The sequence below is a fragment of the Lissotriton vulgaris genome, chromosome 2_1 (assembly GCF_964263255.1).
Source record: "Lissotriton vulgaris chromosome 2_1, aLisVul1.2, whole genome shotgun sequence".
NCBI classification, from domain to species: Eukaryota; Metazoa; Chordata; class Amphibia; order Caudata; family Salamandridae; genus Lissotriton; species Lissotriton vulgaris.
The window spans coordinates 112,509,800-112,533,603 of NC_141687.1; the positions used below are offsets into that span (position 1 = coordinate 112,509,800).

The 23,804-nt window shown below is 49.2% G+C and overlaps 1 protein-coding gene across 1 annotated transcript in view; it reads right to left on the minus strand.

Annotated features, from left to right (window-relative positions):
* The window catches only part of MED31 (mediator complex subunit 31), a 45,069-nt gene extending 21,999 nt beyond the window's left edge, over positions 1 to 23,070 (minus strand). The window contains exon 1 of the mRNA XM_086954542.1: positions 22,956 to 23,070. Coding sequence (XP_086810668.1) covers positions 22,956 to 22,980 — 25 coding nt within the window. The 5' untranslated portion in view covers positions 22,981 to 23,070. The remainder of the gene's footprint in view (positions 1 to 22,955) is intronic.
* Positions 23,071 to 23,804: the final 734 nt, after the last annotated feature.

Below are 23,804 nucleotides of genomic sequence, written 5' to 3' on the forward strand. Positions count from 1 at the left end.
ATATAAGAGCACCTTCAAATATGCAAGTGCAGCATGTCTACTCTACAAAAGAAATTCTTGTTTGATTTAATAGCCTATTCTTCCATGTATAATAAAAGTCTAGACCACATATGGGGTACACATGACCCCTGACTTTCCTTTTCGTTCACTAAAAGCATTACCATCGGGTGGGGGAAGGAATGATTCTCAGTTCATGTTTAAAAACTGTCAAATATTCTCAATGCAGTGATGTAATCTGATGTGATAAGGTTAAACTTCCATATGTTATTGAATTACAATTTTTTGAATTCTGAATACACTATATCATATTACAATATGATCTTTGGCGTATGATTTAAATGCCAAATATTTTTTGGGCTCGGCTCGTGCAATCAGAAACAGAATCGACCCTTGGCTCAGCTCGCTCTGCTAATTTGTTGACTCGCCCACCTGTTCAGAGCAGTAGGTGGGCGAGATGCAGTAAAAAAAACAGCAACAGGGATCTCTGGGGAGAATGGAACTTAAAGCTCAGTTATATGAGCTCACGGGGAACCACTTACAACTACATCAAGTGTTTAACAAACAAAAGCAGTAGTTCAGCATTGCGTCTCTGCAAATAACAAAATTCAAGGGTGATGTAAGTAGCCAGTGGTGAATTCTGGTGGCACACCATCACAAATATATTACTAAAGCGCGATGTGGTAATGCACTCTCATTTGCAGAGAACACATATTAAATGAAATGGCACAAAATTTCCCACTCATGCAGGTTTACTGATAAAACTATAAAGCAATCAAAGGATAAGGCGTGGAAAATGACCTTCAGCAAATATTTATCACTTGTACACTATCAAGTAAAGTGTTCTGATTTGTTTTGATTCGGTTCATGTCAATAGCTACATCTTTGTTTCCATCACACTTCTGAATTACAAAAAAAAATTTGCTTTCTTAGCTCATGGGAAATTTTTGAAATTTCTGTACAGTTTAATTAAAAAGGTATTCAATTTTTTGAATAAGAGAAAAAAAAACTGACATTCTATCGCCTTTCTTTTCAGACTCCTTGTACCCCTGCTCAATTATCAGATAGTTCACTTTACAAACTCCTCTAACTTTGCAGTCAGAGACAGAAAACTAAATGCCAACCTCCAGAATTAAACAAGCAGCAATTAGTAAGATGACATTAACTAACATTTGACCTCGGTGTTTGAATGCAGAGCAAACGAAACAAGATTCAAATGTGTATTTATTGCTCATTCATTTTCAGAATAAACAGAACACTTGTTCTTTGCTAGCTCAATCTCTATGTCCAGAATGGACTACTGACCACTAAAAATAGCTCACCTGAATAAAACTGACTTGCCATTGCGAGTGGGATAGTAGATTGTTCAAGGCCTGTAACATTTAAACCTGTAACATTTAAGCGGTGTGAAACTATCAGCAAAGTTTATGTATCTAGGAGGGGAGAAAATCTAATGGGGTGGCGTCACCAACATGATCTGGGAATTACACTGAACCAGATGCCCCTGACCAACTTATGATGGCTGGCCACATCAGTGAAGAAGGGGACTTAGTGAACCATTTTATGCAGATGTTTGAGATAAACTAGGACTGATAAAAAACAACAGTGTCCTTAAGAAAGCTGTGAAACTTGTAGTGCATAAGGTTTGTGAAGTTCCTTTTATGATGCTGGAACCACTAAAATATGAGTTGAGTATATTGAAAAATGCTGGAGTGATTGAGGATACAGTGTGTCCACAATAGTCGGTGCCAGTGGTCTTGGCGCGCAAGGATGGCACTAGAAATTTTCGTATGTGTGTGTGGACCTTCAAGATCTCAACAAGGGAACTTTGGTGGATGCCAGCCATTGCCCAATATTTCAGAAGAACCTTCTTTGCTGCGTGGGGTGCAAGTTTTCATTTCCAGTGTTATTGTATTTGTTGTCCACCTATCACCAGATTGCTTTAAGTGAAGATTCCAAACCATTGACTTCTTTCATCACGCCACTGGTGGCTAATCATTTTGTAAGAATACCATTTTGCTTGTCGGCTACTGCTTGTTTCCAGCGTTCATGAGAATGGTCTTTGAAGGTGTGCAACCCGTCTGGTTTTCCAGGATGATATATTGATTTATGGAAGAGATAGGTGAGAGCATGCAAAGTCCTGTCTGAAGTTACATGAAAATGGTTTGACTCTGAAACGAAATGTGTGTCAATTCAGAGTAGGCGCGTTGACATATATGGAACACACAATTTGAGGAAAGAACAAGATGAAAGCCAGATTTGGCTCAATCAGTAGTTAAAGCTCCCCTCCCTGTTGTCAAAGAACAGCTAAGGTCATTCTTAGGGCTGTTGGAATACTATGACGAATCCATCAGAAATGTTGCTTTATTGGTTCATCCCATGAGGCTGCTCTTGAGGAAAGGAGAATAATTTAATTGGAATGCGGAGTGTTCCGATGCGTTTCAATGGGTCAAGAGCAAAATGTCTACATGAGGAAATTTTTCTTTGCACAAGAAGGCCATTTTGATGACTTGATACCAGTGTTAAGGGGTTGGGAGCTGTTCTTGCCTAGTAAAATGACGGAGAGGATAGAAATGTTGTATTTGCTTCACGAGCTTTCAAAAGGGCTGAAGTGAACTACTCTGTAATTGAAGGAGAAGAGTTAGCATAGCCCGGGGCAATAATCCCTTCAACTTCTTTTTGTGAGGGTAGCCTTTTCGTGTTAAGGGTGATCATAAGTCCATAGTGCAGGTATTTATGAATACACACATCCAAAGTGTTACCACAAGGATTTGATTGTGATTGAAGGGAGTGAGTTCAATTGCAGAACATGGTTGTTCTAAAAATTAAAGTGTAGACTATTTGTTTATTTTACAGTTGTACCAAGATGATTTTGATGAAGGGTCTTTATCTGTAGTGGATCAGGAGTCAATACAGTCAGTTCTGTGGGTACCGTCTGATTTTTTTTTTTTTTTTTAAGACCAATGGTCCCAAACTTTATTTAGTTTCACAGGTAATAAGGCAGTTGATCACACAATGTCATAATTACTACAAACATTACCCAGCTAGTAGCATGCTTTGACATGTCAGTCATACATAAGTGAAAATAAACAGTAGCCAGGGGAGATGCATTAGTCCGCAAACGGCAGTGCCAGGAAAAGTCTCGGGTTGCGGTGCTCGTAGCCCGCAGCACTGCAAAAGGACCAGGGTGGTCTCGTAAGCCAACAACCATTGTCTTAGGCCGCTTTTCCTGGTCGGCACAGAAGTAGTCAAAGGCAGGATCACATCCCACACTGTTACATGGGTCGCTGGGTTATAGTCTCCTGATCTTGGCAGTGTCCAACAGGCATTGTGTGAAGAGCAAACGGGGAGGGGAAATCGGACATCATCATGGGTACAATAGAAACAAGCACACTGCCAACCAGGAAACACAACAGGGAAGTAAAAGATGGGGGGAGGGAGAAACATTTAAACAACAGTCGGACTAGTATTTGCGTGTACAGTAATGTATCAGTGATCCTAGCTGTGTGTGCTGCACCCTATGTGGGCCGTGTGGGGCGGGGGCGGCTGAGTATGTATGGCTGCTGCGGTCGCGGGTCGCGGGGGGGAGGGGGGGGAACGACAGGGAGCTCCTCCCGCTGGGCAGGACTTCGGTGGCCCGTGGAGGGAAGGGAGGGGGGGGGGGGCTCGCTCCACAACCGGACGGTAGACGACAGGACCCTCGCTGTTCCGCGTCGGGGCGGTTACCCTATACCGGCCCGGGTTCACGCCCGGTGGTACGCGGTCAGGGCAGCGTCCCAGTCTTGGGCAATCGGGTACTTCCGGAGGCCCGCGGTCTCCTCCCTGTGTAGAGACACACTCTACGCGCAAGCCCAGTTGTCAAAAGAGCGGCGCCAGTCAACAGGGCGCGGGGGGCGGCACTCTTCCATCGTTTCGTGATGAGCCGCTTAGCTGTAATGAGTCCTAGGTCCCAGAAACGTGCCCTTAGTTTGGTCTGTTTGGTTCTCTTGTAGAGCCCCAGTAGGCATGCTTCCCACGTCTTGGGGAGGGTATCGCCCGTGGCCGCCGTCAATGTGTCAGCGACCGCCGACCAGTACAAGGTGAGTTGGGCGCAACTCCAGAGTGCGTGTAGGAAGTCTGAATTCTGGAGGCCGCACCTGGGGCACGCCGACGACGTGAGTCCGAAGTAGCGATTCAGTTTGTCTGGGGACAAATACGCGCGGTGTATTATGTAATATTGGATGATCTTAAATCGCGCGTTGCGTGGAATATTTCCGGCGCCTGCCAATACCGCAGCCCACTGTTTGCCTGACCAGACACTTCCCCGGTCGGTCGTCCACTTCTCTCTCAGCCTTTGGGAGGAGAATTGAGTATGACTGTGCAGTGCTTGTGCCAACCAATGCACTATATGGGAACCGTCGCCCATCACATGTAGATACTGGATTAGCATATGTGTGGAAGGCTCGTGGGCCAAGTCACCCCATGCCTTCGTTAGCTCGCGGAGAAGCCTGGCGTGCGCCAGAAATTGGCCCACTGGCAGGCCGGTGTCTGCTGCCAAGGTCTCGAAAGGCAACAGCTCTCCGTCACTATACAGGCCGCCTAGTTCGTCCAAATCTGCCGCAGTCCAGCTGCGTAGCTCGGTTGAAGACAGCGCACCAGTACCCAGGGGGGTCCCCAGTAGAGGCAGGTTCGGGGCATAGGGTACCGTACTGTTGGTGAGTCTGAGGCTCCGCACATAGCACTGCCTCGCGACTGCCACATGGATCTGAACGGGGGGGGGGCGGGGGGGGTCGGCCCCGCGTCAGGGGGTGGAAGAGTGTCAGCACTTGTACGGGGGACAGGGTAGTGTCGATCGTGGCCGTATCCATCAGGTTCTTACCACTCAGCCAGTAGGCAACCCATTGTAGCTGGGCCGCTAAATAATAAAGTTCCTGATTGGGAACTGCCAAGCCACCAGAGTCCGAGGCCGCGTAGAGGGTCCTCAATGCTACTCGGGGGCGCCCTTTATTCCAGATGAGGCGCCTGGTGAGGGCCTCCAACCCCTTGAATATGCGTGCCGGTACATACACTGGTAGGTTAGCATAAAAGTAGAGGAACCGGGGGAGCATTATCATCTTGGTTAGCGCCACTCGGGCCGGCACATTCAATGGGAGGGAGTTCCAGAACGTGACCTGGGCCGATAGCGAGGATATGGCTCTCACGAGGTTGCCCTCCAGGAGATCTATAGGGTTCCGATATATGAGGATCCCTAGATACCTGAATACCGTTGGGTGCCATCGGAGCGTCTCTCCCATCATGCGCACATCACATTGTGGCATCGTGTCACTGAACGCATAAGCTCCCGATTTAGCCCAGTTAACGCGGAGTCCTGACATGTCTCCGAACGTTTGAAAGATATCCGTGATTGCCGCGGGTATATGGGCGAGGTCCCTGATATATAACAATAAGTCGTCGGCATACAGAGACACCGAGTGGACGCCATCCGCCAGCGGGATACCCCAGGTGTCGCCGGAGGCACGGAGCAGTTCTGCCAATGGCTCCATCACAAGGGCAAATAATAGGGGGGAGAGGGGACAGCCCTGCCTGGTGCCCCTCCCAATCCGAATCCTGTCAGAGAACAAATCGCCCAGTCCGGACTCGTACCTCGGGTGTCTGGTAGAGGAGCCCCACCATCTGGACATAGGTGTCGCCCAGCTCGTACTTCGAGGACTCGGAGGAGATAGGGCCATTCCACCGAGTCAAACGCTTTTTCCAGATCAAGTATTATGCATCCTGAACGTGGCCAGGTGGGAGTCGCATACCGTTGGACTCTGAAAAAGCGGCGCAGATTGTAAGACGTGCTCCGGGTGGGCACAAAGCCATTCTGGTCAGAGTGTACCAGCGTGGGGACTAGTGGTGCAAGCCTCCGGGCCAATGTCGCTGCTAAGATTTTGTAATCGGTGTTGAGGAGCGCGAATGGTCTGTACGAGCCGAGCTCGGTTGCCTCTCTACCTGGTTTTAGCAGGGAGATCACGTTGGCTTCATTCAAGGACGCTGGGAGTTCAGCATCTTCCGATGCCGCCTTATACACCTTCAACAGTTCCGGTATTAACACCAATGAGTAGGCCTTGTAGAATTCAGCCGGGAGTCCATCAGGGCCCGGTGCCTTGCCATTGGAGAGGGAAAAAATCACCTCCCGTAGTTCCTCGCTGGTAAGCGCAGCACCGAGCTCCGTCTGGTGGGCAGGAGTGGCTGTCGGAAGTTGTAGTGTCGCCAGATAGTCCGTGATCTCCACCACGGTGGCCCGCAGCCGTGAGCTGTATAAGGACCTGTAATGCGACGTGAACGCTTCGTGTATCTGTTTCTGGGTGTAGACTTCAACGCCCTGAGTCGTACGGATCGACAGCACCGACACGGACCGGGTGTCCTGTCGTATCAGCCACGACAAGAGCCTGCCAGGTTTATCACCTGCGTAATGGGTGCGTGCGGAGTGCGCCGCGAAATTAATGTTCTTCAGCCTCTCCATCAATAGAGCGTGATCCGCCCTGGCCGAGGCCAGCCGGGAGTCATCGCCCTCCGCCGCCTCCCGTTCTTTGTCTAGTAGCGCCTCTTCCGCCCGTATCAGGTCCCTCTCCACCTGTCCCCGTAGGCCCGCCTGTACTCCGAGGCAGCTCCCCCTGATCACTGCCTTGAAGGCGTCCCACTCAATTTCGGGGACGAGGTCGAGTCGCTATTGTCCTCAAAGTACTGCATCACCCTCCTAGATATCTCCTCTCGGAATGGGGTGTCGAGAAGGAGATCCGGTTGTAGGCGCCATGTGGGTACAGGAGGGCGTGGTCGCCTCCATCAATAAACTAGAGTGTGTGGGTTGTGGTCTGAGTGTGTCCGCCCCAGATAGTCAGTGTCTGTCACGGAAGGGATCAGGTCGCGGGACATCATATATCTATCTAGTCTGACATGCAACGAATGGGCCCCAGAGTAGTAGGAATACACCCGGGCGGTGGGGTTTCTGACTCGCCAGGCATCTTGTAGGTTCCACTGCGCCGCCCAAACAAGTAGGGCCCTGGAGGTTGCTTGCGCAGGGGCGATCATCGCCGGGGGGGACGAGCGGTCAAGGGAGACATCTAGCACACTGTTGTAATCCCCACCCAGCAGCAGGGGTACGTCAGGCCAAGGTGCAATCACTGCCGATAATCGTGTTAGAAATTTTCCCTGTTCGACATTAGGTGCGTAGATGGAGGCTATAACAATCTGTTGCCCGTCTAGTCTGCCCTGTATGAAAACATAGCGCCCCTCAGTGTCAACGCTGCTGTGTGTCAGTGCAAATGAAACCCCCGGCCGTACCCAGATCAGAGTCCCTCGTGCAAACGCTGAAAAGGTTGTGGCGAATATTTGCCCCCTCCACCTACGGCGAAGTGTGGCTACCTCAGTGTCGACCAGGTGGGTCTCCTGTAGTAGTGCAATCTGTATCTGATGTCTTTTAAGATAGGAGTACACCTGGTATCTACGCGAGGGTGTGTGCATGCCCCTGACATTCCAGGTACAAAATTTAACCATAGACATCACAGTATCCATCTCGCCCAAGCACTCGCCCCCCCAACCCGCCCCGCCCACACATGCACAGCAGCAGTTATCAATGGCCATTTTTCCCACCCGCCATCCCACACAGACCCAGGAATGCGCGCTGTAACACTGCAGTGCCGACACTAGTCTCAAAAAGAACAGGAACAGAACCATAATACCAAAAGGGCAACAACAAAACAAGTTGTCGCCCAAACGCTCCAACGAGCTCAATCAATCCGTGAGTTCAGTGGGGGGATGACAAAGTACGTCACGTAGGTAAAACAAAGTAGTTCACTAGGCCAAGGGAGCCGTGGTGGCTCCCCTCCACGGGCAGTGGGCCAAATGGCATCAGTAGTCAATGGCAGTGCCCTCAAGCAGGGCCAGAGCGTCTAATGTCACATGACTCGGATGTTCAGTTCCGGGGGGGGACCTCATCTGCTTTTCCCCAGAGGGGGCACTCACCTCTAGGGGTCCGTCCACCCCTCCAACACAGTGTTTCCGATGTTACTCGAGTGGAACGGCTCCGTCCCCCCTTTCCCAGCGGCAGTGGCAGCACATGGTCCATCTGGGAGGTGGGGGGGGGTCGGAAGCAGAGCACAGGCCCCGGGGATAGAACCGGCTGTGGCCACCGGGGTCTCTAGGAGTGCCGGTGGGGGTCCCCAAGTGGGTCAACCATGGTGGGGTACAAACTTGCTGAGTGTCGCCAGTTGCAGTGGCCCAGCCAGGGCTAGGGTGAGGAGGGTTGCTATGCTATCAGGTCCGCCGTTTGGGGTGTGACATCTGGTAGGCCCTCTGTATTCAGATCATCTGGCACTCCGTACAAATATTCGTCGTCTTCGCTCCCGCGTGATCGCGGGCTTGCGTTGGAGATCAGGATGGGTGACTGTGATCCACTGATCTCAGCTGCTATCCGGAGGGCCTCTTGCTGTTCATTCTGAATTTGCTCCAGCGTGGGGCCTATCTCGGTGTCCGCGGCTGGTGATCCGGCCCTCGAGGTGCGCCGGTGTCTTCGTCTGCGGGTGCCTCGGTTCCTGCGTTGCTCCGTCGGTGCGGACCCGTGACCCGTATCTACCCCAGAATCCAACCAGGTCTCCGCTGCCTCAGGAGTATTAAAGAAGTGGGTCTTGTCCTGTGCCACCACTCGGAGGCGTGCCGGGAACAGTAGTGAGTACTTGAGAGCCAGACGTCTGAGGCGTTGTTTCACCGCTAAGAACGATTGACGTCGTCGTTGGACCTGCACTGTGTAGTCGGGGAAGAACATCACCTTGGCGTTGTCCACCTTTATATCCGATAGTTTCCGTGTTTCGCGAAGGATGGCGTCCCGATCACGGTAGTTCAGTACCCGCATAAGCATTGGTCTCGGGTTGGAGCCCTCCGGGGGTGGACGGGACGGCACTCTGTGCGCTCTTTCCACTACAAAATGCGGTGAAAGTGTGCCCTCTGGCAATAGTTCTCGGAGCCAGGCCTCCATGTGCTCTGCTGTCTCCCTCCGCTCCCATCGTTCCGGCAGGCCTACTATGCGTGCATTGTTTCTCCTGGCCCGTCCCTCCGCATCCTCCGCCCTGTCCTCGAGGAACTCCACCCGGTTGAGCAGGTCACGTACGTGCTTGTCTGTCTGTGCCAGCTTGGGCGAGGTCTCCGTCATCGTCTGTTCCAGGGCCGTGGTGCGTTCGGACAATTTCTTGTGGTCCGCTCGGAGATGCGTCAGGTCCACCTCCACCTTGTCGATCTTGGTCTCCAGCGATGTACGGGTCAGCTGCATGGATTCCTCCAGGCGCTCCATGGCCGCCAGCATGGTGTCCAATTTGGAGGCAGTCTGGTCAGCCTCAGAGTTCTTCACCATCTTCCCTTTGTTCAGTGTCGCGCCGGTGCCGGTCTTCGCTCTGGTACCCCCTGACATGGGGCTGGTCGACGCTGCAAGGCAGCCGGCTGGGTAGGCCCCCGCAATGAACACTGTTGAGTCCTGTGCGTGATGGCCACGAGGTTAGGCGCTCTGTTCCACTCGTAACGGGCGGTGCGCGGTTAGCGGGGGGGGGGACCGTTATGCTGCCAGGCCCTCAGGATCCTGCTCAATGACACCGTCAGGGGAGGGCGAGATGGCGGCGTCTCGACTGGTGTGGGAGCCCTCATGTGCCGCAGGCCGTCACTGTAAGTGTCTCAATGGCAAACCGCCCCCCTGGCAGCGCCATGTGTTGGCCTGCTAGGCCGGGCCGCGTGGTCTCTCCGGTCGTGTCCGCTTCTCGGGCCTGGAAGGGTACGCTTGGCTAGGCGACTCTGGACACCGCCTAGCGCTGTGTGGGGCTCCGTGTGGTTCAGTTCGGGACTAGCAGTGGTGATGAGTGCGGGGCCACACTGATTCCTCGCTCGCGCTGGCACAGGGTAGGCTCCTCTGTGTAGGGCCGGCCGCCGGTGGGGCTGTGTAGTTGTGGTCGTGTTCTGTGTGCTGCGTGGGCTGGGTCCCTGAGTGTCGGCCAGGTCCGTCGCCGGGTAGCGGCTGCTGCAGGGCGGAGGGTAGGGACAGGGGCCCAGGAAACAGGACCTCACAGCCTCCGTTGGTGGTCGCCGGGGCCCAGGGGGCAATAATGTCAGTGGGGGCCCGGCTGGGTGTTCCCGGCTTCGTCAGGCAGAGGTGGGCTGGCGTCACAGCTCGCGGTGGGCCAGGGTGTCGTGACCGCCGTCAGCCTCCGGGGCCCCCCGAGTGGTGGGGTTGCCGGGGACACCAGGCGCTGTGGCGCGATCTCGTTCCCCGCTCCAGGGTGCGCAGGGGAGGATGCACGCTTCGCGGCCTACCTCGTAGGCCCGGGTCCCCGGCCTCTAGTAGTTGGGTCCGCCGCCGGAAGTGAGCCCAGGGCGGGTAGGTGCCGGGGTTGTGGCCGGTCGGAGGGTCCGTCGCTCCAATCAGCCTGAAAATCGCCCTGGCGGTGGATGAGGCTCCCGGGTGCACTCGTTGCAAGTTTGGGCTCGCCACTGCCGATAATGGAGGAGAAATGGCCCGTCGTAGGGGAGCTGCACTCGGAGCTCAGCCCGGGCGCGTCTGCTCACATCGCGCGCTTAGCCACGCCCCCCTGTGGGTACCGTCTGATGCCCAGACCCAAGCTGTTAGGGAAGATGCCAATGGAGTGGAAGTATTGTACTTGAAAGGGAAGAAGTACATTGTGAATGGGTGGGTTAGTTTTGAGATTTTGAGTTTTCAAGAAAAATGTTTTAGGGTAGTGAAAGATTGTTGGACTTGGCATTGTTGGCTAAAGTTCACTTGAACTATTTGCTTTCCACCTAGACTGTTTTCCTGACAGAGAGCTGTGAAGTTAGATGCTGTATGTACTTGCCACTGCTAATCAGTGTGCATGTACAGATGTTCCCTGTATAAATTGTAGTGGTATTTGGTTGTCTATGATTGGTATGTTTGCCTTACTAGCAAGATTCTTAAGTGATGTGCACTGTGTGTGCCATCAGTAGTGATCTAGTACTAAAGAAATGCACAGAGAGGGAACACAGGTTTTCAGTGTAGGGCCTGCGTGCATTATGCTAAATTAGCATGTTGTCCTGACAAGTGCTACCACTTGTCAGGCCTTACTTTCCCTTTTGCATACACATAAGGCACCCCTGTACAGACCCCCCCGGGATTTTGAGGCATAGATTTGCAAATTTAGCGGCACAAAAATGGAAATTTTGCGGCATTATTGCGGCACTTTATTTTACTCTTAATCATTCCTTTTCAGCCTTAAATCAATTTAACCTGATTTATCCGAGTACTCCACTGTGAAATAGGCATATTTAAATTGTCATATATGCATCTCGTGAGAGGGGCCCTATTACTCCCTGGGGTGTTCTAGCACCTATGTATGCAGACCTGCCGGGGCACCTCTACCTCCTGGGCCCGAACAGAATGTGCTACACCTGTGAGCCAAGAGGAGTGTTTGCCTCAGAGCCAGACAATTCGTTTTACAGCACAATTTTCCAAACATTGTTGCTAATGGCCAAAGGTTTTACAAGTATGTATCTAGAATAAAAGCGTGCACAACTCCAGGTCAGTTTTCAAGGCTGGGTGCCTCAGTCTACCATGTCCCGGAGTCAACCAGCTTCATACCAGGGTTTTTCTGGCGTCTTAATTTGAGATGGGAGGCACTGAAGTGTGTGGGTTCCTACAGTACTCTTCATGGATGGGATCTATGTATTGCTTAGTCATGTGGAGGTTCACCCCTGTTCCACACTACGGTATAAGGGATGCAGTCTCCACTGCATGTTCTATTATATCCAATCGGTGCCTGGATACGCTTGGGAACGTGGCAGCCGAAATGTATCTTTCTTTTTCAAATCGATCTATTTTTGTCTGTATGTGTGTGCATATTTAAAAGTTACTGTATGTTTGTTGGCTTGCATGAAATTTCAAGGGCATTTTTTGTGAATTTATCTGTGTGTGTGTGTATACATGCCTGTGTCTGTTCAATATATTTCCGAGATACAAATGACAGCATGTATAAGCACACAATTAGTGAACTGAAGGAGTTTAAGATTTTCATGTAGTGCACTAGCTTACATAATTAATAAATGAAATCTGATTTTAATGAAAACCATTAGCATATTCACAGATCGCCCCTGTTCATCATCGGATCTTTAGTAAGATTAATTCTAATTTAATAGACCAGCATTGAAGCTTTCAAAATAAAATACCTCTCTAAACACAACAGCCGCACAGCAGCTCATTCCTCGAAATATCCTTGTGGAGATATGTTGGCAAAACAGCATGTGCCGTTACAACAAGGGCAGGTAAAACCACCAAAGGATTCAAAAGCCTGTGTAGCCAGATGATTTTGTAGGGCAGCTTAGAATTCAAACTGCTGCAACTTCATAAACATCCAAGTGGCTATGGACGCCTGAAGAAAATATCTGGCAACCTAACGGGTGGTTCTTTTTTCTCATTAATTGCTGCTGATCAAGGCTCCGATTTTCTGCAGACTTGTTCTGAGAAAAAAAGCGACTGTGAAAGCTGTACAAGTATTGTTCTTCTTGATCGCCTCTCACAGCTTGGCCTGGAGGAAGCAGCTATTGTACGGCGGCACGGAATGACGTGTGCGCGAACAGCCAATAAATGGGGGATTTATTTGTTTTGCTGTCTCCCTGTAGAAACGTTTACTTTTTTTTTAAATATCGCGGCCACAAACGTAAATATCGCGGCCATCGCGCTAGTCCCCCGATTTCACGATTTTTTCGTAAATCGCGAAAAGCTGGAGGGTCTGCCTGTAGGACATCCTGGGTAACCTCTAGGCAGGGTGCAGTGTAGGTAAAAGGCAGGACCTGTGCCAGTGTGGGTGCTAGGCCCGACAGTGGAAAATACTCCATTTCATTTTCCCTGGTGAAAGGCCCTTAGGACAGAATGGGGGAGGCTGGGTGCATTATTGTTTCCCTAGTTTCCCAAGAATTGGAAATGGAACAGTTGACGTTTGGTATGTCTGAACTCACAGCGCTATAACGCATCTTTTTGGGTAGATTGTTTTGTTGCTGTGTGTCCAGAAACCTCTGTTTGAGAAAATGGCCGAGTTAGTGCATTAGACCTTTTTGTGTGTCTCAGCAGAATGTGAATTGCCTGCCTGGATCTAGGAGAGGTGAGAAAGGCCGAGGGAGGTCGTGTCCCAGGGGCGGGGTGGAGACCACGCCAGGCTGCCCTGCACCTGTAGCAGGAAGAAGGAGAGGCTTTGTGAGGTGAAGAGGCCTGGTTCAGAGCCATAAAACAATAGACCCATCTCCCTCAGAGTGATTAGAGATCCAGGCACCAAGTATCAAAGAGAGGACGGGGACACTGGGGGCAGGGAGATACGCAAGACTGATTTAGGGAGGGGTCGGGGACCCCTGAGCACAAGGAAATTTCAAAGACAATGAGGGGTATAACTGGAAGAACTGTAACCCCAACACTTTGGTTAGGCTATGTTGATGTCAGAGAACGGTCTCGGTATTGTTCAGCAAAGTGCTGGGAGCGCTTTGAAGACGCCATGGACATGTCGAGTCTCTGGTGGCTTTGACCTGCCCGCGATCGGGAAGAAAACCTCTGCCTCAGGAAGAGTAGCTGAACAAGCTGCGGTAGACACTTGACCCTTGCTTCGTGATCAAGGGCTTGTGGGCAGTTTGTAGCTCTTGACCGAGGAGAGACTGAAGGGGCGCAGCAGTGGGTCATGTCCCCCCTTCATCCTGAGCAGGACTTTGCTGTGTGCTGCGTCCTGTACCCGAAGGGCCAGAGATGAGCGGGCTCCCTGTTCAGAAACACATGAACATAAAAGTTTCCAGAAAGTCTCAAGTGGCGCGGTGATGGGACTGTGTCGCGGCAGCCTGAGACCTCCGTAGTTGCGCCTAAGGTGATCATGGGCACCCAGAGCGAATCAAGACTCTGACGCGCAGGGTGTGTTGGAGCACCTGTGGAAGAGAGCCGAGATTCAGAACGCGCAGGGGTCCGTGTCGCAGTACAGTCCAGGCACTAGTGAAGAGTGCCGGGTCATCGGTGGCACTAAGGAGTAAGTCTCTGACACGTGGGTCGGTGTGTGGTGGTGCAGCCAGGGGGTTAGTGGAGAGCGCCTGGTACCTCGTGTGCACCAGAGGAGAGGTGAGACTCAGACGCGCAGTGTGCGTGTCGTGGTGTGACTCAGGCGTTAGTGGAGAGTGCCTGAAGACCGTAGGGCACCAGGAGACTGAGTGAGTCTCGGACGCGCCTGGGGTGTGTGTCGTAGGTGCCACCGGAGGTGCTGGTGGGGAGTACCGGGGAGCGAAGAAGTCTTAACAGCACTGGAGAGGAGTGCCAAGTGATCGGGCCCTCGAAGGCAACGTGAGGTAGCACCAGCGCCATGTGGAAGGAGTTTGTGCTGAACGTTAGCGGCCCGGACCGGCAGCCCGCAGCTAAACTACCGGTCCGAGCGTGCCTTGTCCGTGGTGACAAGGTTCTGGAGTGAGGCCAAGCCGCTGCGGCAGGAGGGGAGAGTGGGGTCGCGACCCCGCAAGGTAAAGTGGATCATCGGCTGGGGTGCAGGCCCGGATTGACACACTCTCGGCTTCTCGCTGCTGGCAGCTATGTGCACCTGTTGCTTTGGCCCAGATCTCGGTCCGTGCTAGTACCGGACGGGGCAGTACAGGGGCAAGGGCCTGGAGTGGAGTGGAACTTGGGTGTCATCGTTGATCCGTATTTCGGGCAACTGATCACACAAATTCTAAAAAACAGTTGTATAACACTTTGCATATTTGCTGCTAACGAACTATCGAACTATTGAACAACGTCGGACACTAGAGGTGCTTAATAAACTCAGGGATTAGTGCGCTACGCACTATGTTATGTTTCCCTTGCAGGATACAGGATCATAGCATAGAGTACTGCATTGGTTGTTTACTGCACTGTACTAAATTGCACCGTGACGCATTACCTTATTCCTTCCTTGCACAGGGCATGCTGGTGGCGATATGCATTCCATTGTTTTCCTATCGCACTGTATGTAATTTCAGCGTGACGTATTGCTGTATTCCTTCCTTGAATAGGGCATGCTGGTAGCGAACCGAGTTGCATTCTCTTGTGTTGACTCAGTACATGATCTTGAGGCTACGCGTTGCATTGTTTCACTGTGGCACTGTACAGGAACCCATCGTTAAGTAGTGCAGTATTCCTTGTATTTTGCAACGTGCGTGAATCTAGTGATACGACGTACCTAACCTGTTGAGAACGGTTAAAAGTCAGCATAACTGTTAGTTAGAGGCAGTGGTTGGGGATTAGAACCGCCCAACCCACCGGAAACAATACTACCCCAGTGTAAATGTGGGAGTTGTATTGTGTGATCATTTCGTACATCTTTTCATATAAAGTATACTCGTTTTATACAAACCCGCGTGGAGACCATTTGTGGTGACATCATTGGGATAGCTGTGGGCGTGGTTGCACATAGTGAACACTCGTGCCTTGGAGATAAGCCTGGCTGCTCGTGTCAAACTACTAAGGGGGTGAAGCAGGGCTGTCTCGGACGGTGTCATTTCTTGGTCTAACGTGGGACCTGGGGGGGTCCGGGTCGCGCACTTGACAAAAACCATATGCGCGGGAACGCTGGCTTCTAAAAAAGACCAATTACATTTGGTAGACTGCGTTCTGTGTAGCGGTCTGTGGAAGGTTCCACCAGAAGCTGTGTAAGAGAAGGTGATGAGCATATCCCATGAAGGGAACTTAGGAAGTAATTTAACAATAGAAAGGTTGAGGGAATCATATTGGTGACAATGCATGGTTGGGATGTTAGAACTGTTCCCGATGTGCACAATCGGGAAACAGCGAGTAGTAACCCAACCACTTGTATCACATGTTGGGATCCCAGAAGAGCCATGGAAAAAAGTGTGATGTGGACATAATGGGTACTTTTAATGAACTTAAGCAAATGGAAAGATGCATGATTGTGTTAGTGGTCTACACGATGCGGTAGCACCCGGTGAAACATGTGGGGTCAGTAACCACGTGTTATCGAATTTCTATAGAGGAGTTTTCTAAAGCGCATATGCCAGAAAGAATCGTTACAGAAAATGGTGAACAATTTATTTCCAAAGAAATGTATCCATTTTTTAAATGGTTAGCTATTATGCACCAGCGTACAGCATTGTATTTGCTGAAAGCTATGGTTTAGCTGAAGTGATTAATAAAATGGCAAAGGCGAGTGTTCAAAGAGCTTCACAATTAAGAGTGCCCCTAGGTGGAGTTTTGAGGGAAACTTTGAGGGCTAACAAAACTGCAACCCACCATATCGCCTTTGGAAGGGATGAAGAGTAGAATGGCAGTTTCAAAGTTGAATCCCAGTTGGGTACTGATGAACCACAAGGTGAGTTCTGGGAAGGTAAGGAGTAGTTCAATGCAAAGATGACAACAACAGAAATACAAAGGGTGGTAAGATGTTCACAAAGAGTAGAGCATGGACTGTTGGGGACAAGGTTTGTGTAGAAGGGTTTACCTGCAGACATGGGCCCTTTTGTAATCAAGAAGGCGAGGAAACATTTGGTAGTTGTGGATTACAGTTATGTGTGTAGCATCGATGGTTGGTCAAGTGTGCAGAGAATATACGCAAGTCAACTACCAACTCAGAAGACAACGCATTGGGTTTGAATGGTCATAGTAATAGTTGCATGAATACAAGTCAACAGCTGAGAACAAAGAAGAAATCAGGGTGGCTGAAAGATTTTACCCAACCACTTTAAGGTTTGTGTAGTTAATGTGGTTCCTGCATCACTCATACCTGTTTTGCTGAGTGTAGTTTTCTACACTCACGCATAACTACTGACAAATTATGAGAGACTTTGTGCAGTACTAAGAGACTTGTTGGTTACCATTGTTTGTTTTGTATGTCTATTATGTGTTTAGTAAGGGATTTACTGTGCCACCTGGCACTACGTAAGATACACCCCCCCCACTCCTTTACTCCGCAGTCATTCGTCCTTTGGACATAAATGGAGAATGTTTCTCCTTAATTGTCGGTCTTTACCGAAACACTTCACCGAGCTGTACTTGTTAATTGAAGAACTTAACCCTGATGCCCTGTTTCTAACAGAAACCTGGCTCCAGCTAGATAAAGACCCTACGGCTGTATGGGTCACTCCCCAAGGGTATACACTAAAACGATCAGACCGCCAGACTGGGAGAGGTGGTGGACTGGCTATTATATACAGAGACGGTTACAAGTGCCGTGTCACTCCTACCACCACACCTGTTTGTGAGAGTCTCCACTTCTCGCTAGAACTTTCTCCCACTACTACTTTTTCGGGCATCCTAGCATACCGCCCACCTGGTCCCCTCAATAATTTTATTACCAAGATAGTAGATCTTGTCGCAAGCGTCGTCCTGACCTCTTCCAATCTCACTCTGCTTGGTGATATTAATCTACATTTAGACGACCCCTATAATTCATCGGCTAACAATCTCTGTTCCAACCTGCAAGCCATGGATTTATGCCAGAAGGGCTTTCATGCTACGCACAACAAAGGTCATCTTCTTGACCACATTTACAGCAACATAGATAACCTCTTGGTGGAGACTCCGATTCCTCTACCCTGGACCGACCATTTTTTAATTCCCTTCACTTGGTGTACTAACCCCTCCCCCTCCTCTCAGAACACTACCAAGCATCGAAGCAGGAAATGGCCCTCTCTTCCCTTGCCTGACTGGGAAGTGGCCCTCGCCAAAAATCCTCCTGCAAGGGCAACCAATCCTAGTAAGGCAACTAATAATTTTAACCATTGGATTTCCAGTACCCTCGACCAGGTCCTTCCCGAACATGCTTGCAATACTATAAGAAGACCCAAAGTTGCCCCATGGTACACACCTGCCCTTAGACTCAGGAAATTAGCCTGCCGAAAACTTGAGAGAGCCTGGAGGCAGGACTATTCTCAACCAAAAAAAGCTGAGTATAGGGCTGCCATAAAAATCTACAAAATGGAGATGAAAACAGCACAAATTCTTTTTTATGAAGGGAAAATCAATGCGGCGGCGAATGCCCCCAGGGAAATTTTCAAAATCGCTAAATCCCTTATTTCGCCTCCGGTTGAGCGTCCCTCTGCTGAAGGCGCCCAAAACCGTTGTAATGATCTGGCCGTCTTTTTTTCTCAAAAAATTTAGGCCATATACTCCTCATTTAACAACACCACGGACGATCCAAAATTCCTCATCACCTCTGATTCCTCTGTTCCTTGTAAGCTGGAGGAAATCCCACTTCTCGACACCCCTGGACTAGACAAACTGATCCCTAAGATCACTTCTGGCTCTCCCAATGACCCAGCACCTCCTCAGACCCTCATCAAGGTCTTGGACGTCGTTCGTCCAGTCATCTTAGACGTTCTTAACGCGTCCATTTCTTCCAAATCTGTTCCACCATCTTGGAAATGTGCGATGGTGAAGGCTTTGTTAAAAAAACCCAACCTTGACCAGAGCAACTGGGCAAACTATCGCCCCATCTCTCTTCTTCCGTGGCTGAGTAAATTGCTTGAGAGGCACGTGAATAACATCCTAATGGACTATTTAGAGTCCAATAGTCTATTGCGTGCCTCTCAGACAGGCTTCCGTCCTCAGCACGGAACCGAAACCGCCCTCCTTGCGGTAACGGAAGAAGCGAGAGCCGTGCTGGATCGGGGAGGAAAAGTCGCCATCATTCTACTAGACCTCAGCGCCGCGTTCGACACGGTTAACCATGCCACGTTATTACATCGTTTGGCGGGCATGGGCGTGTCGGGCGCGGCCCTAGAGTGGCTGACATCCTTCCTGGATGAGCGTTTTTTTCAAGTCTTTGAGGGTGAAGTGGTGTCTCCCAAACACCCACTTAGGTGCAGGGTTCCCCAGGGCTCTTCCCTAAGTCCTACCCTTTTTAATGCCTACATGGAACCTCTAGACAGGATAGTCCATCCCTTTGGTGTGCGTATCGTCACCTACGCAGACGATACCCAATTGGTGGTCTCTCTAGACCACTCTGAGGGATCGTCCCCCACCTTAGGCCCCTGTCTAGAGGCTGTCGCCAGATGGATGCAATCTTCCTGCTTAAAGCTTAATGGGGAGAAGACAGACATCATCTTACTGGGCAACCCTTCTCCCTCTGCCCTTGCATCCATCTGGCCTCCATGTTTAGGCTCCTTCCCCGTCCCCAAGTCCCAGATAAAGAGCCTTGGGATCTGGCTCGATAGAGCACTCGATTTTTCGGTCCAGGCTACCAAGACGGCCGCCACCTGTTTTGGGCTAATGAGGATGCTGCGGAAGGTGCTCCCTTTGCTCCCATTCCAGGCGAGGAGGGTTATGGTCCAGGCCCTGATACTCTCCCGCCTGGACTATGGGAATGCTCTTTATATGGGAGCCCCCATCTCCGTTACTCAGAAGCTCCAAATCACACAAAACAGTGCGGCGCGCCTACTCTACAACATCCCCCGCTGGCAGTCAGCTAAGAACACCCTGAGGGAGCTCCATTGGCTCCCTGTGGCGGCAAGAGTGCAATTTAAAGCCATGTGTATTTTACACAAATCGTTCCATCGAACGGGCCCTGTAATTCTACACCCTATGGTCACGCCATATGTTCCGTCCCGTTCCCTTCGCTCCTGCACCCTCCAGCTGGCAACGTCCGTCAAAATCAAGAAAGCTCGCTGGGGAGGCCGCTCTTTCTCTCATACGGCGGCGAGACTATGGAACTCTCTCCCGCTCTCTCTTCGGGAACACAACAATCACATGTCCTTCAGGAAGGCCCTGAAAACGCACCTGTTCGCTAACATCTGCTAATCTACCCCAAGCCCGCACTAAGTAATCATTCACAAGCGCTGCGAGGCCTCCGGGTAGCTATGCGCTATACAAGTGCAATTTTCATTTCATTTCATTTCATATACACAAACATAACTATGTGTATACGTCACCATGCCAATAAAAAAGACTGGTGCAGGCAGTGCACCAGAGTCAGAGACCACCAGAGTGTCCAGGTGTGAGCCAGTGCTCCCTTTGTGTTGCCCCGCCACGATGTCCCATTTTCTATAATCCTGGTTAGAAGCACAGCTATTATAGGATAAGTTAATGAGATGAAAGATTAAACCAGAGGTGTTATTTATTAAGGCTTTGTGCGGGGGCTTGAATAGTGCAAAGAACTCTGTCACATTACTTACAATTAAAAAGACTGGGTGGAAACTGTGAATCACCATGTAAGCTCCAGAACACCCCTTAATACATAACCTTCCAAGTTTCACAGGTAAACGCGGGCAGATCATGAGGTGTATGGCAATATCAGCAGTTCTAACTACACATATCCCACTCTCTTTATCCACATCTTTTTATTCCTTCTACCTTTCCACCTATAAGACTTGCCTCCTATTTGTTCTCTCTTTAGTCTTTGAATGCACCCCCATTTGAACCTCCAGTTCCTACCCACATTTCTGTCCAAGACTCCTCTCGACTTATGCACTTTCCCAACTACTCTTGGCTAGCTGCACAAGTGCTTCAAGAATTAGTGCTTAATGTCCAGCCTGTCAAGTATCACACATGGGAAGTTAGACTAACACATTTGGATATTATATCAGTATCATCGCACTAAATATATATTGTCATGCTAATCAGCAAGCCTAAAAAAGGAGACACCATAAGCTATTTCAGTTCTGATTCCCAACACAATGTAACCTCACAGCCAATCAGGAGGTTGGTTACAGAATGATGCGCCATAGTCAGAACCTGTCTCTGATTGGAGAAAGTGCTGGCTTGTCACCGCATTCCTTGGACTGGTCTGTATAAAGTTTAATATGAGTGCATGTGGGGCTGACATGGACCTGACACTGCCCTCGGGCTGTCTCCTCTTGGACCATGGAGTTACAGTGCAAACACTGCTCATATGCCGGACTGGGGCCAAACAACGAGCAATCTATGCAGCTTAAGGTCAATGACTAGTTGGACTGGTGTGCAACCAATATTATTTGCATCAAGACGTTACCAGAACTGCAGTGTGATAGGGTGGCTTGCTTTGGACGAGAAGCTAGGTTTTTATGGAACAGTGTGCACCTGTTAAGAAATCACCTTCTTTCCTGCATTAGGTCTAAAAACTATTTTATCTGCAGAAGCGGAATGATTGCATTTGTGTTCTTGCGAAACGTTTTTTTTTTAAGTAAGTAAACCAGTAATACAACGAATGTTTTGCTCCTTTTAATAATTACCTGGCTGTACTTGTGATACTTGAGAGCAGCAGTAGTTACCTTATGTTAATGCATTCTTACAATGACCGGACTACATGTGGGGTTTGGTATGTTTTCACCGAGTGAGGTTAGTTGTTTCACTATTGTTTTATGTTGGTTTTTGCTTCAAGCAGTAGGACTCCTGAAGTTGTATAACTTTCAATCTGAGTGAGAAACAGATTTAGTTGCATTCTCTGGGTAGATGTACGCGAGCCATAGAGCTCTGCAACAGGATTAAGGTGCAGTAACAAAACCTGATTGTGTGGAAGAAATAAGGAAGGACAGCAGAGGAATATTACTTTATACAATATTACACATTTCTTTACTATGAAGGGACGAAAGCAGTGTCCCTTAGTTTTTCATTCACATATAAACAATGCACAGTCCTTTTTCAAACTATGCACATCTTTCTCATTTCGGTGCAAAAAATTGCCCATTTCAGATAGGGAAGTAAAAACTCTTCTCAGTGAAAAGGCTAGAGGGGTTAGTTAACCCGAAGATAACAATATTTGTGGCAAAAAAATCTGTTATGAATTATACAGAAAACTTATGAGATGTGGGTATATTTCCCTACCTCTCCAAAATTCCAGAAAACAGAATTAGAAACCGAATATTACTGATTCGTATAGGCATTGGACCCATTTGGAGTATCTGTACGCTTTGAAAGAAAATTGATGTTAAAGAGTTTAATTTTAAATGATACCATTATTCATGGGGGAGAGTGGCGACCAATGCCACTAGTTCCTGAAAGTGGACACTTGTTTCTATTACAGAATAAACATACAAATCCATTACATTTCCAGATGAAAACTACAAATGTCCCTTTTCCATCACTAAATAAACCGAAGTATATTTTGTTAGTAACAATTTAAATAAACTAGAATTCTGCCAGTTTACGGTGAGCATATTTTTTTGACTGACACCACTAATATTTCAGGACAAATTTGTTAGTAAAAAAAATGTGGGTCTTCGTCAAAACATTTGCAACTTTTTAAGGCAGTTTCAAGACCATCACTGTTCACAAAGGTTCATTTCTGTAACGTAAATCATTACATGCACCTAACTGCTTTATTCTATATGAAAAAAAACTATCACTCAAAGAGTCAGGCATAAAGCAATAAAGTGTCATACAAGCACAGTGAGAACATGTGAATGGCAGACAATGTGGAAACTTGGAACCTATGGCAGCCTAGTAGTCAGGATTTCAATCTAAAGCAAATCTGCTGATCTTTGCGGCACATCCTTCAACAACCCCAAAACCTATCCAGACCTCATCTCTAGTCCGTAGTGTTACATCCCCTTTCGCATACATATCCACTTTCCTCTCCCGTGATCAGACTTTTTGTGAGCGAATAATCGGATACCTGTGGCATTTTTTTTTTGGTTTATTGCGCTCCTTTAGAAACGTCATGCCCCGTTCAAAGATGGCCGCCGCGTTATCACATTCGCATCGATAAGGGGGGGGACAAAAAAAGTAAACTCCGAAAAAGCCAGCGGTGGGCTACTAACTACCCATATTAACTTAAAGCTTCCTTTTAAAGATACTTCAATGAAAGTCACGATTGACCGATTCATCAGTGAGCTCATAGGAAATAGACACTAGGCAGTGATCTTGAAAGTCACAGCCTACTCAAACCCATGTACCCTGTCTCAACTACCCCATGTACAATTACCGCGTCACAAGGACACTTCGCGCCCCACTACCACAGCACCTCCACCGAGACCCCCAACGCATGCACGCCGCGGTCACACCACAGTACCTAAGATTACATCCGAATCCTCCATGATGGTTCTGTGCAAAGAGACCCAGAAGAAACACAACGCAGGAGCCCAGTGGAAACAAAAGAGGGACTAAAATCAGCGACGTCCGTGAAGATGAAAAGAGGACAAAAGACCTATTGAGACATAACAATGCCAGTCAAATAAGTATAGTTTATCCTTTAGCGCGTAGGCTGACTTGCTGACTCGGTGGCAGCGGGGTAATATTCTAGTTTGATCACCTGTGTGAGGCACTTCACCACAAGTAGCTGTGTATTTATGCAGCGAGCATTGTTCATGTGCCTGTTATTTCAAATACAGTGGCTGGTATCTCAATTGGGCAGCATCAACACAATTTTATTTTTGGGCTTATAGGCCGGGTTGTTCAGGCGAGTCCTGCCTCTGTTCTTGCTCCAGCTTCATTGTACCATGTACATACATGCCAATAGACCTGATTATGGGGGAGATCCCAAATTTATGAACCAAAAATGGCTTAATTTGGGCTGTCTCCCAATTGAAATTGCCTCTCTTTGGATTGAAGTCAACTGGAGAAATACTTTCTCCCTATTATTTTTTTTAAATCTCCCACTTTCCTTTTTAGGTCGAGGTAATATCCGGTCTGCCGAAGGCAGAACCGGAAGTACCGAGAAATTATGTTCCTTAGAGGGGCTCTTCGTCCCGCCTCTCATTTTGGCTCTCTCCAATTGGCTGGCTTCCTAAATGGAGGCCAGCCATTGGAGGAGAGAGCCATCCCTCCAAATAGGCTCCGTCCTTTTAGGTTTTGGAGGTGTGTTCGGTGTTCTTCTTTCAACTTTTTAGCCACGCCTACTATTGAACACCGAACACGCCCC